Here is an 18854-nt window from a genome sequence, read left to right as displayed (position 1 = left end):
CTTCTGTTCTTCGCTCTTGGGCCAGCTTGGTGCTATTCCAGCTACATAAGCAACGCCACACATAGCCTGGACATCGGGAAAAGGGGGCATAACGTTAGCCTGGATGTTTGCAAAAACACTGTGAGCGTCGCAGTTCGGAGCTATTGGAAGGGCCTATTGCTCAGAAGTGGAGCATCTGCATTGAGGTACAGTCGTGCCTTGGTTGCCTTGGTATTCGGACATTTTGGCTCCCGAACGCCACAAACCCGGGAGTGAATGTTTGGGTTTGCGAACATTTTTTGGAAGCCAAATGTCCAATGGGGCTTCCGCCGCTTCTGGTTGAGTTCAAGAAGCTCCTGCAGCCAATCGGAAGCCTGGCCTTGGCTTTCAAACCGTTCCAGGAGTCAAACGGATTCCTGGAACAGATTAAGTTTGACAAGCAAGGTACCACTGTAGTAGGAACTCAATAACTGGCATCTCCCCTAAAACTGTCTCAAAGCTCAGAATGAACTCAGCCCGAGACCCCAGAGAGCTTCTACGAGTCAAAACAAGACAGTTTTACGAAATGGTCCATTTTTAGCACAGCGTTTGGGCTCCCTGATGGAACTATCTGAACCCCCATATTCCAAAGGGGGTCAAGGGGTGTACCTAGGGGTCAGTGAGGTCACCCAAGGGGACGCCAAAATCATGCCTCTCCACTCCGGTTTGGTTCCTCTGACAGTCCGGGGCACCAATACATCTCCTTGCCAAGGGAGCCAGTGTGGTGTAGTGGTTAAGAGCGGTAGACTCGTAATCTGGTGAACCGGGTTCGCTTCCCTGCTGCTCCACATGCAGCTACTGGCTGCTGACCTTGGGCCAGTCACACTTCTCTGAAGTCTCTCAGCCTCACTCACCTCACAAAGTGTTTGTTGTGGGGGAGGAAGGGAAAGGAGAATGTTAGCTGCTTTGAGACTCCTGAAGGGGAGTGATAAAGCGGGATATCAAATCCAAACTCTTCAAGGGTACAAGGGAGCCTGAGTATGTCTTTAAGTGGGACTGTAAAGAAATGGTTTGGTCTGGACTTACATGCCTACGATAAGGTTACCAGATTTTTTTCAATGAATCCAGGGACACTTTTCAACTTCAATGGATTTTTTGTGATTTGTAAATCGGGGGACTGTACCTGGGAAACAGGGACGTCTGGTAACCTTAATAAGAGGTCATTTCTCATTGTGCTCCAAAGTCAGCAGCAAGTACCCACTTAAGAATACCATTTATGCTCAGCAAAATATCATTGAAGGGTTCCCTCCTCCCCACAAAGCTTAAGGCCAAGAGTTTTATGGAAGCTTTCCCAATATACATACAGTTGTACCTTGGTTTTCGAAAAGCTTAGTTTTCGAACGTTTTGGGTCCCGAATGCCGCAAACCCAGAAGTGGCTGTTCCAGTTTACGAACTATTTTTGGAAGCCGAACATCCGACGGGGCTTTCCCAATATATATACAGTGGTACATCAGTTTACATAGGCTTCAGGTTACATACACTTCAGGTTACAGACTCCGCTAACCCAGAAATAGTGCTTCAGGTTAAGAACTTTGCTTCAGGATGAGAACAGAAATCATGCGGCGGCAGCGCAGCAGGCCCCATTAGCTAAAGTGGTGCTTCAGGTTAAGAACAGTTTCAGGTTAAGAACCGACCTCCGGAACGAATTAAGTACTTAACCCGAGGTACCACTGTACTTCCAAGGTATGACTGTATTTTGTATTTAATCCCATTTACGATTGGGGGTTGAGTATGTATTATGTTTCAGTCTTGGGCTCTGCTGTATAATTAGAAGGCCTTACATCTTTTGTAAAGCCCGCAGCATGTCCCCTCTTTCTGTCAACATCAGTATTATGACAGGAGATGGGTGGCTCCAGCCCATCTCCCATCTTCCCTCCTCTCCACTCTATTAAAAGCCAGCTTTTGGAAGGTCGGCAGGCCAGTGGGATCTCCTGGCAAACAGCAGGGAAGGAGAAGAGGTGGTTGCCAGCACAGACACAGAGGAGGAAGGGGCAATGATGGCAGGGGAGGGGGGAAAAGGAGGAGCCATCATTGATGAGGGGGTGTTGATAGGCCCCCAGGGCAACTTCCTGTTGCTGCCAATTGGCTGAACATGGTCTCTTCTCTCCCCCCCCCCCCCCCGTCACTTGTATGGATAATTGCTCTAATTGAAACTGTACTTTCAGGAGAATGTTTCTGAAAGCAATTTAAGGAAAGGACAGATTGTAAAACAGGCCACATCCTGTAAATTAAAATAACGAACTAGAAGTACGGTGCAAATTAGCTCTTAAAGGGAGAGGAATGAAATCACATAAAATGAAATGTATGTCTCCAAAGAGAACATTTGGAATTACATTTTTCTTTTTCCTTTTTAAGTGATGCGTCCTACAAAGGAGGAAGAGAGAAAGAGAGATCCAGGAATATTTTTCAATCGTCAGTCAAGACATTCTCCTCCTTTCACGAAGGACTTTTAAACATCCCCTTTGATCTTCTAGCCACAGCAATTTTTGCCCGGGTTAATAAAACGGCAGCACAGATCATGGCGAAAAAGAAATCATGGCTAATTAGGAAGCATAAGGTTCCACATAATGATAATAAATGCACAACGCTTGCATCAGCAATTGGGACAATTTGCTTTCTGAATGTATCACAGGCTTAGAACTCTAGCCTCCCCGAGGTATCTTGTAAATTCCCATCTTTGAAGCCCCAAGTCCAATTTACATTTAACAGCAAAAACTGTACAGTTAAAAGATTACGAGAAAGAAGCTTAAGAACCCCAGTGGTTAATTGATCTAGCCTTGTTTCCTTAAGCTGTACATTCCCTTGAAACCTATTGTTTTCTTTTAGCTTTATCAAGCATTTTAATGTGGCTGAAACAGGCTTGTAGCTTTTCCCTCTGTGTACAAAATCACAAAAGCCAAATTATTCGGGGCTGTTCTGAACACCAGAACAGGCTGTGAAGAACTCCCCCCCAAAAATCTTTTCAGGCAAGGTAAGTGAGCAAGATGGCAAATTATAGATTAGATGCACAGAAAGTATAAAGCCATTCACACTGGAATAACTAGTCACCAATGGGGGCAAATAATCCCAACATCAGATTTCCTTCAGCACATATATTTCTAAGGGTGAATGAGAGTGTAATTGCTCAATAAATAAATAAATAAGTAAAGAACTTGATTCTGACTAAGGCTGCCTTCTTTGGCCCAGAGGCAGCATTCAACCTTGGCCAACCCGCTAAAGTCCACATGCTGGGAGTGGCCACCCACCCACAGTCTGCATCCCCTCCTTAGTTGATTAGAAAAATTTGCTGGGGGGATTCAATCAGGCCTCCAGGCCATGAGTTAGTCATCCTAAGAACATACAAGGAGCCCTGCTGGGTCAGGCAAATGGCTCATCTAGTCCAACATTCTGTTCTCACAGTGGCCAGTCAGGTGCCCATGACAGAAGTAAATAAACAGGGAATCCGCAAAGAGGGTCCCTATCTCCTCTAGCGAGCCAGCATGACCACAAAAGCAAGTCCCCATCCTCTTTACTGGGGAGAAGGGGGTGTCCCCTGCAGAGATGCTGGGCTTTGGGGTGTCCCAAAGGCCTCTGGAGCCCAGTGTAATATAGGAGATGATGTTCTGCCTCTTCCTCCTTAGGAGAGGGTATTGGTTCGTGGCGATGGCATATTTTGGCTGGTTCTCGAGGTGGGGGAAGCAAGGGGGTGAGGGAATCGTATCTCAAGGGTTCACAGTGAAACTAGTTGGCTGTTGATCCAGGGACTTCATACAATGCATAATTAACATACAAAATTCATAGAATTGTAGAGTAGCATTGCAAGAATCTCAGCTAAAGCATCCATGACAGATGGCCATCCGACCTCTGCTTAAAACCCTCCAATTTAATACTGCGGGTTTAGGTGGCTTTCAAAAACGAACCAGCACACGTTCACATAGGTTAGGTATAGATGTCATCTTGGATGGAAGAGATGAAGCTCAGTTGGGTGATGGCGCTTGGTATAACAAGGTCTTGGTTTGGGTCATTAATATGGTTAAAGAAAGGGTGTCTTGGAAGGTCCCCTCCTCATTTACCCCCCCCCCAAAGGTTAGGCTGAGAGAGGCAGTGGCTGGCCCCCAAGGTCACCTGGTGAGTGAGTGGTTTGAACCTTGATCTCCTGGGGTTCATGGTTGAGTGGGGATTTGAACCCTGGTCGGCCAGGTGATGGTCCAACACTTTGAACCACTGCGCCACACCAGCTTGTCTTCACCTGCAGAGGCAGAGACAGCCCAACAGAACTGCAGCACTGCTACGAAACGAGATGCAAATAGATCTTCTCACATCCGTGCAGCTCTGATACCTCCACATTGCATATTGGAAAAGGTCTCCTCTGTGTGGCTCTTTTTGGAGATGGGAAATGCCTTTGGTCAGCTCCGTGGATGAGAACAAGGGCAACAGCCAGAAGAGACCCTGTGAGGTCTCTTAAGCCCTTCCATGTGCACAGCCTCAGCCCTGGACCATAGGAGAATTAGGCATCAGCCTGAGGTCACCCTACTGCCCATCCCCTCTCCAAATATTAGCCCTTGTGTTAACAAAACACAAATAAACATGGAAAAGTGCATAGAGCATGTCTCCTTTTGATTCATAGAGTCTTTTTCACTGTTCGTTTACATTTGGTAGGAGAGGAGAGAGAGAGACGGTGGATCATGATCTTTCATTCTATTGCATAGTGTTTGTGCAAAGTTTCTGTGTCAGCATCAAGTGAGTAGGTCCTTTATTTGTTTATATATATATTATTTTTGGCATTGCAAGAGATTGGAGGGTTCCAGAGCTTCATTGGTTGCATTCGGTTGGCTGCAGTGTGGTTTGTTTGTAACAACACCTTCACCCTAGTGTGGGTCCCCTTTATCACATATTAGCCCTATACACAGTGAGGGGAACTTCTGAACAGGACTATATGCTTCTTGGGTGGAGCCTGGTGGCCTGCATATGATGTTGGACTATAATGCACAGCAGCCCCATCCATCATGGTCAGGGGCCAGGGGTGATGGGTGCTGTAGTCCAACCATGGTCTCTCGGACCATGAGAGCGATTAAGAGTTGGCATGAATAAATCTAAGGAATAATATAATTTTTTAAAAAAAATCTAGAGGGCATCAACTTGGCTACCCATGGGCAGCTGTGCCATCAAATATGAATGGGAGAATTGGAAGAAAAGCTTGGAACCATGCACTGTTTATATTTATTTTTAAATAGCATGAGTTTAAAAAAACCTGTCCTCAAGATCGTCTACCAAATAAAAGGGGAAACAGAAAAAAACCACTATCTTTATACATACCATATCACTTAACTAAAACAAGAGCATTACAATAGTATGCCATAAAGCCATAATGATAAAATCAGCACCAATTAAAATTATATATTTTTGATTATATCTTTATGTCTATGTCTATGCCTGTCTGTCTGTCTGTCTGTCTGGCTATCTACCTACTTACCTACCTACCTACCTATCTATCTATCTAGTGGTCTTTATGTTGATCTTTTCTGTGAACCGCCCTGAAACCTCCAGGTATAGGGTGGTATATAAATTCAATAAATAATAACAATGATAATAATAAATAAAAATAGTGGGGTTGCCAGTAATCCCTCCTGCATAAGGGCATCCTGTCAGGATGGAGCCACCACAGAAAAGGCTCTGTCTCTTGGGCCCACCAATCTATTACTTCCCCCCGCCCCCGCCACCAGCAGGTCTATGGTAGCTTTTCTCCCTAAGATTTCTCAACAGCATTGCCAGGATAAAAAGGGAAAGGTACCCCTGACCATTAGGTCCAGTCATGGACGACTCTGGGGTTGCGGCGCTCATCTCACTTTATTGGCCGAGGGAGCCGGCGTACAGCTTCTGGGTCATGTGACCAGCATGACTAAGCCGCTTCTGGCAAACCAGAGCAGTGCACAGAAACACCGTTTACCTTTCCGCCGGAGTGGTACTATTTATCTACTTGCACTTTGACGTGCTTTCGAACTATAATGGCTCCTCCATCTAAGCAGGGCTTGCAGCCAGCAGTAGAAAATGTCCAATTACAGCAAACTGCAAATGCACCCACTCAACCCACAGTGAATCATGTAATGAGACAGGCTGTACCATGGGGTTGCAGGAGTTTCTCACCCTACGGTAAGGCGATTGCAAGACGTTCTTGCACAGAAACATGCAGATCTTGCAAAAAGATGTGAGGGTTGAGCTGCAGGCAGCTGTCAGAGGTGAGTCAGAGTTAAAGGACCGAAGCAGAGCCAGGAAGAAGTTATTCACGCAAGAAGCATTCCTGTCCAAAAGGGCCCAGTGGGGTGGGGAGTTGAAAATACTTCACTGATAAGATGTCCCAAGCTCTGGTTCTGATGGCTCACCACACAAAGGTGCCACACAAAACCAATGGCTCATCATGTTAAATGTTTATGTACAGTACTGTTTTTCAAACGGGTTTTATAAATGTAGAGTGTATGACCACCTCTCAAAGAATACAGTAGTAATAAATCAGCTTGCGGATAATTGCACGATGCCTTACGGTTTTCAATAATATACTTTCTTATGCAACGTCATACAATAAAACTAAATTAAAACAAACCAACTAACCAATGGCACTTGGCTCTATAGCTCAAGTCAGTAGAGCATGAGACTCTAAATCTAAAAGCTGTGGGCTCAAGCCCCACGTTGGACAAAAGATTCTGGCGTTACAGGGGGTTGGACCAGATGGAAATTGTGGTCCCTTCCAACTCTACAATTATATGAGTCCCTAAAATTTTTTGTACCCCAAGCAATTACCCTGTTAGGCCTCTCCCCCCCCTCCACACACACTATGCATTTGGGTAGGAATTATTATTATTATTATTATTATTATTATTATTATTATTATTATTAATAGCCCGCCCATCTGGCTGGGTTTCACCAGCCACTCTGGGCATCTTCCAACCAAATATTAAAATACAATAGTGCGTCAAACATTAAAAGCTTCCCTAAACAGGGCTGCCTTCAGATATCTTCTAAAAGTCTGGTAGTTGTTTTTTTCTTTGACATCTGGTGGGAGGGCGTTCCACAGGGAGGGCGCCACTACTGAGAAGGCCCTCTGCCTGGTTCCCTGTAACAAAAGCTGTTGTTGCCATCTTACGGTTCTGGGTCACAGTTAAGGAAAAGGCAACCATGGTCAGAATCCTTAAGGTATATGACAGGGGTAGGCAACATGGTTTTCTCCAGATGTTGGACTTCAGCACTCATCAGTCCTGACTATTAACTGCTCTAGTCCAAACACATATTGGGTAGGCAGGGTTACCAGCTTGGGGAAGGCTGGTGTATTCTTATTGACCTTCATGAATTTATATGGTGCTTAACTGCCAAAGCCGGCCTCTAAGCAGCTTACATGTATAAAAACCAATTGCAAAACAATGTAAAAGCATGGAAATAAAAATGTCCAATCAAACCATTTCACTGAAACATTAAAATTAGCATCCACGTTACTTAAAAATACAGTAAAGCAAGCACATTTGAACAGCGCAACAGTGAAGCACTCTCAGCGGATCCAGAAAGTCTGTAGCTGAGTCCAGAACTGCACTGCTGTTTCGAGAGGACCACTGCCTTTCCCAGCAGACGAAGAGAAAAGAAAGCTCACCTGGCAACTGTAGCTACAGCGGTTTTAGGAATTCACTTTCCTCTCAAGTGGCCACAGAGGGGTTCACACGTTGTATTCAGCAGGTGTCCAGGCTCTGTACACAATAACTGAGCTGTACAAATCAACAAGTGTACCCTCCTCCCAGAAGCAGATTTAGGGGAGTGTGAATTGATGCTTTTGAATTATGGTGCTGGAGGAGACTCTTGAGAGTCCCCTGGACTGCAAGAAGATCAAACTTATCCATTCTTAAGGAAATCAGCCCTGAATGCTCACTGGAAGGACAGATCCTGAAGCTGAGGCTCCAATACTTTGGCCACCTCATGAGAAGAGAAGGCTCCCTGGAAAAGACCCTGATGTTGGGAAAGATGGAGGGTACAAGGAGAAGGGGACAACAGAGGACGAGATGGTTGGACAGTGTTCTCGAAGCTACCAGCCTGAGTTTGACCAAACTGTGGGAGGCAGTGGGAGACAGGAGTGCCTGGTGTGCTCTGGTCCATGGGGTCACGAAGAGTCGGACACGACTAAACAACTAAACAACAACAACAACCAGTTCAGTCACACTGGGCACAGAGCCTTGAGGGTGCCACAAGGGGCACCACAACTATGATGCAGAATGGAAGGGGGAGAGGCAGGGGGGCGAATTTTAGCGTCGCTGAAATTTGAGACCCCCAAGGTCTGCCACTGCTTCTCCACACTTATACATATGTAGAGACGGCTTTGCATCTGTGTGAATTCTTTCTTTCTTTCTTTCTTTCTTTCTTTCTTTTTAAATGTATTTTTATTAAAGATTTTCTTGGTTTACAGTTCCAGTGCCCTCTTCAGCACTCATTTTATTTTTACTGGCTGATTTTGCTAGTCTATCCCTCCTCTCCTCCAAGGAGCTCAAGGTAACATCCAAGCCTCTCTCCCCGCTCTCCATATTGTCCTCACAACAACCCTGTGAGGTAGGTTAGGCTGAGAGATAGGGACTGATCTCCAAGGTCAGTGGGTTTCATAGCTGAGTGGAGATTTGAACCCTAGTCTCCCAAGTCCTAGTTCAGCACCCTAACCACTACATCACACTATCGCTAGGAAGACAATACATCACTAATGCAAGGAAGGTGTGGTTTTTTGTTTTTTGTTTTTTGGTTAATGGTTAAGTCAGGTAACCATCTTCAGATTGCAACAAAATATAGACCTCAAGGCTTCGAGAGCCTACCAACTTTTCTGTAACAACACCCCCAACCCTGCAATTCTCAACCTCTGCTTTGTAGACCATCTATCTTGAAGATGACTTCTGGAAAATTCGAAAGATTGCACACTCTTTAGTGACATTTTGGTCAGTATTGCCCGACTGTGGATTTCGGAGTTGTTGCTTTTCTTAAAATCAGAGGCACCTGTCACTACATAAAAACCTACAAACAAAGGGCAGGTCCTGCTCACAAATGAAGCACGTAGAGAAATGCCACCCAATGTTGTTCGTCAAAACTGAAGCAACAGGAGTAATAGTTATGGAACTTTGTGGTGAGACCTGGGGCAGATAATGCCACAGAGAACGACTGCTGGAAAGGATGATCACAAGCCGGAAAGAAGTCTTGAACAAACCCAACAGAACAGCACACCGATATGACAGGGAGGAATCAACAACACCAACCACCAAGTTTTATTACACGTCCAGAGATCACATTTAAAGCACACAAACACACACAGGGCGTAAGGCTTTCCAGCGAGCTTGCACTCTGCCTCTCATTGTTTCCACAACTCCTTGGGGACTGTGTGTGTGTGTGTGTGTGTGTGTGAGAAACGTTTGTCTCCTTACCTCCATTTATGAAGCGCAAAGCCCGGACACTGGTCACCGCAGTTGTTGCAAGGCCGCTCTCGTTCCAGCTCACCCAAGGCGGTCAACTTCATTGAAGAAAAAGAAGGAACCCCATGAATACAAACAACATGCTCTCTGCCTCCCTCTCCCACCTCCCTGGAAAGAATGGCGGGGGGGGGGACAGACCCAACCTTGTTAAAGACGCACCAGCTGATTGCTCGCCCATTGATAAAATGAGGAGTAGATCTGTTTGCAAACATTTTTTTTTAATTATCTAAAGACAAATTTAATAAATCGCTCCATCGGGAAACGGCATCTCCCTCCACGGAAGAGTAGCGCCGGGTGGTGGAAGGAGATGATTAGCATCTGAAAAGGTCCAGCTGGTGGGAAACTGACCCGGTTCTCCCCGCGCCTTGGACAAAGGGAGCAGCAAGTCAAGGTGCGGTGACCTAGCCATGGCTGGGGCTTTGCCTTTGGAAGCGGGTGGGCGCCACAGTGGGGCGGGGGGTCCCGGACCAACCTGTTCAAAGGGTGGAGGGGGTGGAGAGGAGGTGCCCAGTGAGGCGCGATGCCCTGGCCAGGGCGCACGAAGGGGGTCTCTCTTGCTTGCCAGGGTGGGCTCTCTCTCCGGGACCCAGACAACGAAATAATCTTAGACCCGCGGCAGATTCCCACCCCCCTCTCTCCCCCATCCACCGGGTCTCCCAGACCACGCGATCCTCGCGGACTCACCGATCGGCTGGAGAGGCGCTTCCGCGCGCTCCGGCTGAACATGGCAGCGGCGAGAGGGGGCTGTCCGGCCGGCCTGGGCGCGCTTCGGCTTGGCTAGGGTGGCCGCGCGCGCTGCGCACAGGGCGAGCCGAGGCTGCTGCGCCTTCCGAGCGAGGGGCCGCGGCGCTGCTGCTGGCGCTCCGCTTTTGCTTCCTCGCCTCCCGCCCCCCCCCCGGCAGGCTGTCCCCTCCCCTCGCAGCCCTGCCTGCCTGCTTGCCTCCCACTCGGCCCCCGGCTGCTTCCCCTCACGTGTCTCGGGCGCCCTTCGGGGCCGGGCGTGCCGTCACCGCCGCCTGCTCCTCAATGCGCTCTAGCGCCTTGATGCTTCCCTACGCGTCCTGCCGCCTGCCTGCTCCTCCTCTGGCATCTCCTTAGGGGGCCACCACCACCTCGCCTGCGTTGCGCTTTAGCGCGTTCCTGCGCTCTGGCTAGTTGGCACCTGGCGCCTCCAGTGTCCCCTCCCCCGGTCCTCCCCCTTCTGCCTTCGCTTTCTCCAGGTGCCACTTTCACTCACTTGCGGGTTGCGCGCACCGGCCCACGTGGGATTGGGGGGGGGGGGTCGCCCACCTGCCCTGCAACACTCGCTCCCACATTGACTCCGCTCCCGCCGCCGGCTAGGGAAGCCGGCTTTGCGCACGGCGTTGGTAGCCGCACGCACCATCCGTCTCTGTCCGGTATCGATCCTGCACCGTCTTAGGAAATATTGCATTTTTATGTGTCCAAAGCCAGCTTCGATCCGAATTGGGGGTGGGGGCGTGAGAGAGGCGAGAGAATGAGATAGATGTGCTATACGCAGGTAATGCTTCTATAGACAGTAAGGCCCGTTCAATCTGTAGGAATACATTGATTTATTCACAAATAAGAGTCAACTGCCAATTCATGGAATAACAGTAATGGCCGCATGCCATAAAGTCACGAAAACATCCTAAAATTATGGCGTCGTAAAATGCAGGTCGTGCATCTGCAGAAAGCATTACCTGTCTTCATTTTCTCGGATGGTTCCCAACTACATTAGACAGTACATTGCATTATAGTACTACCATTATAGTACATTGCATCTGTACGGCATCAGGCAGCCATGGGTAGAGGGAGCTGGGGCATGCAGGATCGCTTGGGACTGGTTTGTAGGGTCTATTCAGTGTCCATGTGATGCTTCCCAAGGCGATTTTTGCCCCAAGTAATCAGCCAGACTGAGAAATGCCATCTCCAGGGGTGGGGAACCTTTGGCCTTCCAGTTGTTGCTGAACTACATCTGCCACCCCACCCCCCAGCCAGCACTGCCAATAGTCAAGGCTGATGGGAGTTGGAGTCCAGCAACATCTGGAGGGTAGAGAATGTCTGGTATGGGCTGGGCTCTCCATGGCTGCAGCATCTTCTCTGGAATAACCTTGGTGATTGTGGTCACTGAATAATAATAATTATTATTATTATTACCATTATTATTTATTAAATTTCCAGGCAGACCTTCATGTGAAGTGCACAGGGCTGTCTACAACATAAAACACACGCACAAAAAGACATCCCATAATAACAAACAAAAACAACACCTCTCCCTAGTTTAAATGTCCATAGATTGCTTCATTGGCCAAAGGCCTGTGAGAAGAGAAATGATAAAGATACATAATGAGCCTCCTTAGGGAGAGTATTCCATGACTGGGAAGCCACCGCAGAAAAGGCCCATTCTCGTGTTGCCACCCTCAAGACCTATTGTGGAGCAGGAACATGAAGAAGGCCTCAGATGGCAATCACAGGGTCTGGGTCAATTCATATGGGGAGGGGCAGACAATCACCTCCCCAGATTTTGCAGGAAAGAGACAGTGACTGTATTTCATAGAATCATAGAGTTGGAAGAGACCACAAGGGCCATCGAGTCCAACCCCCCTGCCAAGCAGGAAACACCATCAGAGCACTCCTGACATATGGTTGTCAAGCCTCTGCTTAAAGACCTCCAAAGAAGGAGACTCCACCACACTCCTTGGCAGCAAATTCCACTGTCAAACAGCTCTTACTGTCAGGAAGTTCTTCCTAATGTTTAGGTGGAATCTTCTGTCTTGTAGTTTGGATCCATTGCTCTGTGTCCACTTCTCTGGAGCAGCAGAAAACAACCTTTCTCCCTCCTCTATGTGACATCCTTTTATATATTTGAACATGGCTATCATATCACCCCTTAACCTCCTGTAGCTCTGGGGGACAGTGTTCAGTGGGAGAAAGACGAAGGAGTGCATCTTCAACCCCTTCCCACCAATGGCACATTGTGTGCATGAAGGGAGGGGGCTGCACTTTTCCACCACCTTGTCTGAATCTAAACTTCTGTGCAATTTAGAATGTTTGTTAGCATTCTGTAATACCTCCAGAGACAAATTAGTGGCCAGGGAAACTTCATTCCTATGTACCAAATCCTGAGCTCTTAGAACTAGAGAGACTTGAAAGGCTACACACGCTACATCTCATTACTTTCTTTTGCTAAGTTTATCTCTATTTAGGACAGTGCCAGATTTACGTATAAGCTAAACAAGCTATAGCTTAGGGCCCCACTCTCTTGGGGACCCCCCAAAAAAATTAAAGGGAAAAAAACCTGGATGTACATTTCCAAAAAATTATGATAAAAAACAAATAAAATAAAACCTACATACAGCAACAGTGTTTTGTTTTGTGTTGTGTAGGCTCCTATTTGTTATGTACAAATGGCTTTAGATACCTATTAGGTCCAGAAATTACCATATAGCATATATTACACGAAAAACAGTGATAATTTGTTGTTGACAGAGGACAGCTGAACATACAGTGGTACCTGGGGTTAAGTACTTAATTTGTTCTGGAGGTCCATTCTTAACCTGAAACTGTTCTTAACCTGAAGCACCACTTTAGCTAATGGGGCCTCCTGCAGCCGCCACGTGATTTCTGTTCTCATCCTGAAGCAAAGTTCTTAACCCCAGGTACTATTTCTGGGTTAGTGGAGTCTGTAACCTGAAGCACATGTAACCCGAGGTACCACTGTATAAAGGGCACCATTACCTTCAGTAGCTTAGGGCCTCATCAAACCTATATCTGGCCCTGATTTAGGGTGAAATGGCAGACCCCTTTCCTCTCCCATCCGTCTTCTTCTTTGCTTTTGTTTGAAGCTTCCATCTCCCAGTGAATGTAATAAGTGCCTTAAATGTTATTTTTCACAGCTGGCATTGGCTCTGAAGGAAATTTAAGAGAGTGGTAGTCATGATGGACGCAGATGGTGCTGTGGTCTAAACCACTGAGCCTAGGACTTGCCAATCGGAAGGTCGGCAGTTCGAATCCCCACGACGGGGTGAGCTCCCGTTCCTTGGTCCCTGCTCCAGCCAACCTAGCAGTTCGAAAGCACGTCAAAGTGCAAGTAGATAAATAGGTACCGCTCCGGCGGGAAGGTAAATGGCATTTCCGTGCACTGCTCTTGTTTCGCCAGAAGCAGCTTAGTCATGCTGGCCACATGACCCGGAAAAACTGTCTGCGGACAAACGTTGGCTCCCTCGCCAGTAAAGCAAGATGAGCGCCGCAACCCTAGAGTCGTTCACGACTGAACTTAACTGTCAGGGGTCCTTTACCTTTACCTTAATCATGATCACAGGGGCAGGAATTGCACCCTCGCAGGACGGATTCAGGCAGCCGTGCTTTCCCTCAGGCATAATTATGGAGATATATTCCAAATGTTAGAGGTGAAGTGGAATTAGGAGCGAAACTTGACAGCTGTACCCCGTACTGTGGACAAGTTCCAAAATCTTGCTTGCCCATAGAGTGGTACCTCGGGTTACATACACTTCAGGTTACATATGCTTCAGGTTACAGACTCCGCAACCCAGAAATAGTGCTTCAGGTTAAGAACTTTGCTTCAGGATGAGAACAGAAATCGTGCTCTGGCGGCGTGGCAGCAGCAGGAGGCCCCATTAGCTAAAGTGGTGCTTCAGGTTAAGAACAGCTTCAGGTTAAGTACGGATCTCCAGAACGAATTAAGTACTTAACCCGAGGTACCACTGTATATGATAGTCATGGAGTCCAGTTGTGCATGTTGGACTCTTTCAGATAACTTTGACCTACTCCATTCCTGCTGATTGTCACTGAAGGTGCTTGACTCTCTTACAGTGGAAGTGTTTAAGCAGATGTCGGGTGGCCATCTGCCAGGAATTATTCAGCTGTGATTCCTGCATTGCAGGGGATGGACTAGATGACAGGGGTCTGTTCCAGCTCTACAATTCTATGGCTCTAGGATTGCTGTGTGCCACACATAACAATCTGTATGTATCTCCGACACAAGCAGGGTAAAGTAATCCACACTCAGCCGTAAAGCTCACTGGGAGACCTCAGGCCAGTACTATCTTTCAGCCTAACCTACCTTACAGGGTTGTTGTGAGTATAAAATATTTTCTTAAATTTATACCCCTCCCTTCCTCTAAAAATAGGCGAGGAGAGAACCATGGAGGGACATAACAAATCTAACCAAATGTAACAGACCAAAAAAACCCCTGTTCGTTCTCCTGGATGTCTCAGTGGTTTCTGAGACCATCAACCATCGTTTCCTGAGGCGCCTTTCTCACTGATCAAAGTGGTGTTGGGAGAGCTTTTTACAGTGTTCAAACCTTCTTTTAGTGACTCTTAGTACTGTACTTAAAGGGCTTTTAAATGTATCTTGATCAGCGGTCCTCTTACTCCCCCTGCCCACTTGAAAATTGCTGAGTGCCCTGGCCGACCGTGTAAGGATTTTTCTGCCTGCTGTACTAATTGTAATGCACCGTGGTAGATCCTGTATGGTTTTTAATTATGTTTGTATTGCCGCTTTTATTCCTTATATTGCATTACAATTTGCTTTCCATAGAATTCAGACGGTCATACAACAGAAAACAACACAGGAAATAAAAGGAGCAATAAAAATACAGTTAAAATCAATATGAATATTTTAATGTGGGGATGCTGTGGACCACCTGAATGTATTTTGTGGGATGCCGTCGCTGCTGGAAAATGCTGCTGCTTAAAAAGATGAACAAGGGGGAACTATCTTTAGAAAGATTTTTTAAAAGAAAATCTTTCTAATCAGACGTCACACTGAAGCATTGTTTAGTGCTATGTGAATGAAGCTTGGGATCATTCACCAGCAGTGCAGTTAGATAATTTTAGACTGTTATGGTAGAAACTGCTCTTTAGATGGTATTTTTTCACTTTTTTCAGAATGTGGTGAACCATGTCTGCTGCATATGGGGATGTGGTGAGGGGCTCCCTCCTGATCATTCTGATGAATCGAACCTAGCACTTCTGCCCCAAAGTCTTGTCCTGGTAGTGCCATCATCGTGCTATCATCACCCCACTTTCCCCCCTCAGATGCAGTCATGAAGTGAAGCTTGGAAGCACCAATTCCGCTTTCAGATAACTGCAGTTTGCTACCTGAAGGAGCGTCTCCACCCCCACCATTCAGCCTGGACACTGAGGTCCAGCTCTGAGGGCATTCTGGCGGTTCCCACACTGCAAGAAGTGAGGTTACAGGGAACCATGCAGAGGGCCTTCTGGGTAGTGGCGCCCGCCTTGTGGAACGCGCTCCCATCAGATGTCAAGGAAATAAACTGTCTGACTTTTAGAAGACATCTGAAGGCAGCCTTGTTTAGGGAAGTTTTTAATGTTTGATGTTTTGGCGTGTTTTTAATATTCTGCTGGGAGCTGCCCAGAGTCAGTGGAGGAGCTTCATGCTCCAGCACCGGGGGGGGGGGGGGGGAGAGCAGGTGGATGCGGGGCTGGCGTGCGTCCTGGGGGTGTGGCACACCGCCTGCAGGGTGGGGGGGCAGCCGTGATGGCACCCCACCAGGATCGCGCTGCCGGGGGTGGTGTGCTTCCCCCCAACTCCTCTTCTTCCATCACTGCCCAGAGTGGCTGGGGAAACCCAGCCAGCTGGGTGGGTATAAATAAATAAATAAATAAATGCTTTGCACAAACTGGGACGAGCAGTGGCTAGTTTTAACTGCAGACAAACAAGTCAGCTTCAAACTATGGTTTAAAATCCTCCCTTGTTCAGATAAAAGGTAAAGGGTAAAAGGACCCCTGACCATTAGGTCCAGTCGTGACCGACTCTGGGGTTGTGGTGCTCATCTCGCTCTATAGGCCGAGGGAGCCAGCGTACAGCTTCCGGGTCATGTGGCCAGCATGACTAAGCCGCTTCTGGTGAATCAGAGCAGCGCACGGAAACACCGTTTACCTTCCCGCTGGAGCGCTACCTATTTATCTACTTGTACTTTGACATGCTTTCGAACTGCTAGGTTGGCAGGAGCAGGGACCGAGCAACAGGAGCTCACCCCGTCGTGGGGATTTGAACCGTTGACCTTCTGATCAACAAGTCCTAGGCTCTGTAGTTTAACCCACAGCGCCACCCGCGTCCCTTGTTCAGATAAACCCTAGCCTTAAAAAAGAAAAAGAAAAAAAGGGAGGGATGGCGAAACTTTTTAATTCTTTTCTGAGCAACCTTTTGGGTGGTGACGTGTTAGTGATGTGGAGAAGGAACTGGCAAACCACGCCAGTATTTTGCCAAGAAAACTCCATGGACATAAAAAAGGAGAAGTGAGAGCTTCCAAGGCATGCTCTGGTTCATGGGGTCACGGAGAGTCGAACACGACTAAGACGACTAAACAAAAATGTTAGTGATAGGCACGTCCAAAGGCAAAAGTGGGCAAAGCAATGGATGTAAATGTGCCGTACAATAGCCTAGGTTCTGCACACATTCACACAACCCTTTTGCATCCAGGCAGCAAGAAGCATGATCAGAATCCAAAGACGAACTCCAAACAGGTAAACACACCCAAGGAAGGTGTGAAGCCAGGCCAATGAGGGGGTGTGGCCTGGGAAGAGAGGGTGTGGCCTGAGGCAAGTCTTGCAGGCCAGACAGAGGGGTGTGGCAGGCTGTGTTGGTCTCCCTCATTTAACAAGGAATTATGGCATCCTAGGAATGAAGAGCTGGAGGACAAATGCTTGTAACCACAACATACTGTATATAAAGACATGATTTTCCTCCAGCTATTAATTCCTCCCATATGGCTGTCTTCGGAATGTGAATATTTTCTTAAGCCTGTCCGTAATGGAGAGCACGCTTCCTTTCAGCTGCTGCTGTAGCCTTACGATTCTCATTATTTTACGGAACTAATAACTTGGAAGCAGCCCTAAGAGGAAGGCAACTTTCAAGAGGGCTTCTGTATTAGTCCCTCACTGCCAGACGCTCAGGTGCTCAGTTGCTCTCTCCACACGTAATTATAGTGGTTGTTCTGTTTTAATAGATCTTATATGGGGGCAATTATACTGTGCTTGGCAATTCTACAGCGCGGTTGCAGAGAGATGCAGACCTGAAAGATGCCAAGGAACCAAAGATGGAAAAATCCGTGCGGTGGTTCTCAAAGGGTGCTGCGTGGCACACCTTTGTGGCAGGAGAGGGTGGCAAGTGTGGCAGGAAGACTGAAGGATAACCATACATTTTAACATTTCAGTGTGGTATGGATATGCAGCCAGAAACAGTATCCACGCCTCTCTTCAAGAGTGGTGCAGCAAGAAAACTGCTAGTATGTTTGCAAAGCTAAACAGGGTGTCTTATAAAACAAGGTTGGACTCGATGGTGCTTGGGATCCTTTCCTAGAATGCCTTTAAAAAAAAACCAACAACCCTGCTTTTTAGGTTTATACATTTCACTAATTTTACAACCATTTTAACATTTCAAAACTTGAATTCCTTCCCCCTCTTTCTGCGCTTCCTTAAATTTATTTTTAATACCTTCTACATATCCAAATGGGACGCGGGTGGCGCTGTGGGTAAAAGCCAGCACCTAGGACTTGCCGATCGTCAGGTCGGCGGTTCGAATCCCCGCGGTGGGGTGCGCTCCCGTTGCTCGGTCCCAGCGCCTGCCAACCTAGCAGTTCGAAAACACCCCTGGGTGCAAATAGATAAATAGGGACCGCTTACTAGCGGGAAGGTAAACGGCGTTTCCATGTGCTGCGCTGGCTCGCCAGATGCAGCTTGTCACCCTGGCCACATGACCCGGAAGTGTCTCCGGACAGCGCTGGCCCCCGGCCTCTTAAGCGAGATGGGCGCGCAACCCCAGAGTCGGACACGACTGGCCCGTACGGGCAGGGGTACCTTTACCTTTACCTTTACATATCCAAGTGCACTTAATTTTCTCATATATTCATCTACTTTAAATATATACTCTTATAAACCTGCAGCTTATTACAATAATCCTGCCAATCTTCTTAACTGTTTACAATTTATCTGTAAGTTTTCGTATCCATTCTTCCTTTCCTGGAATTTCTGCTTCTTTCCATTTTGGGGAGAGTAACATTCTTGCCACTGTAATAGCATACATGAATAAGTTTCCATACCGTCTCAGTAGTTCTGCTCCTATAATTCCCAAAAGAAAAGCTTCTGTGGTTTTTTTTAAACAAACGTTATTTTAAACATCCTTTTCGATTCATTACATATCATTTCCCAGTAAGCTTTAACCTTACTACAAGACCACCACATACGATAAAAAGAACCTTCTTTCTCTTTACATTTCCAACATTTCTTGATTTAGATTTATACATTTTTGTCAATTTACTCTGTGTTAGATACCACCAATAAATCATTTTCATATAATTTTCTGCTTGGGGTCCCTTCCGACTCTT

General features: G+C 47.0%; 1 protein-coding gene across 2 annotated transcripts in view; it reads right to left on the bottom strand.

Moving 5' to 3' along the window:
- Positions 1 to 10268, bottom strand: part of PRICKLE2 (prickle planar cell polarity protein 2) — a 259828-nt gene extending 249560 nt beyond the window's left edge. The window contains exons 1-2 of one of the 2 annotated variants that reach the window (XM_053378303.1): positions 10165 to 10268; positions 9433 to 9518 (exon numbers count right to left, since the gene is read on the bottom strand). In XM_053378303.1, the coding sequence (XP_053234278.1) occupies positions 9433 to 9518; positions 10165 to 10206 (128 nt within the window). In that variant the 5' untranslated portion in view covers positions 10207 to 10268. Of the gene's footprint in view, positions 1 to 9432; positions 9519 to 9952; positions 9971 to 10164 lie in introns of those variants that run through there. The other variant, XM_053378306.1, reaches the window with a different exon arrangement.
- Positions 10269 to 18854: the final 8586 nt, after the last annotated feature.

Source organism: Podarcis raffonei, chromosome 2 (genome assembly GCF_027172205.1).
Source record: "Podarcis raffonei isolate rPodRaf1 chromosome 2, rPodRaf1.pri, whole genome shotgun sequence".
Classification (NCBI taxonomy): domain Eukaryota; kingdom Metazoa; phylum Chordata; class Lepidosauria; order Squamata; family Lacertidae; genus Podarcis; species Podarcis raffonei.
Note: the sequence above shows the minus strand (reverse complement) of the source record. Positions and strands in the feature narration are given on the sequence as shown.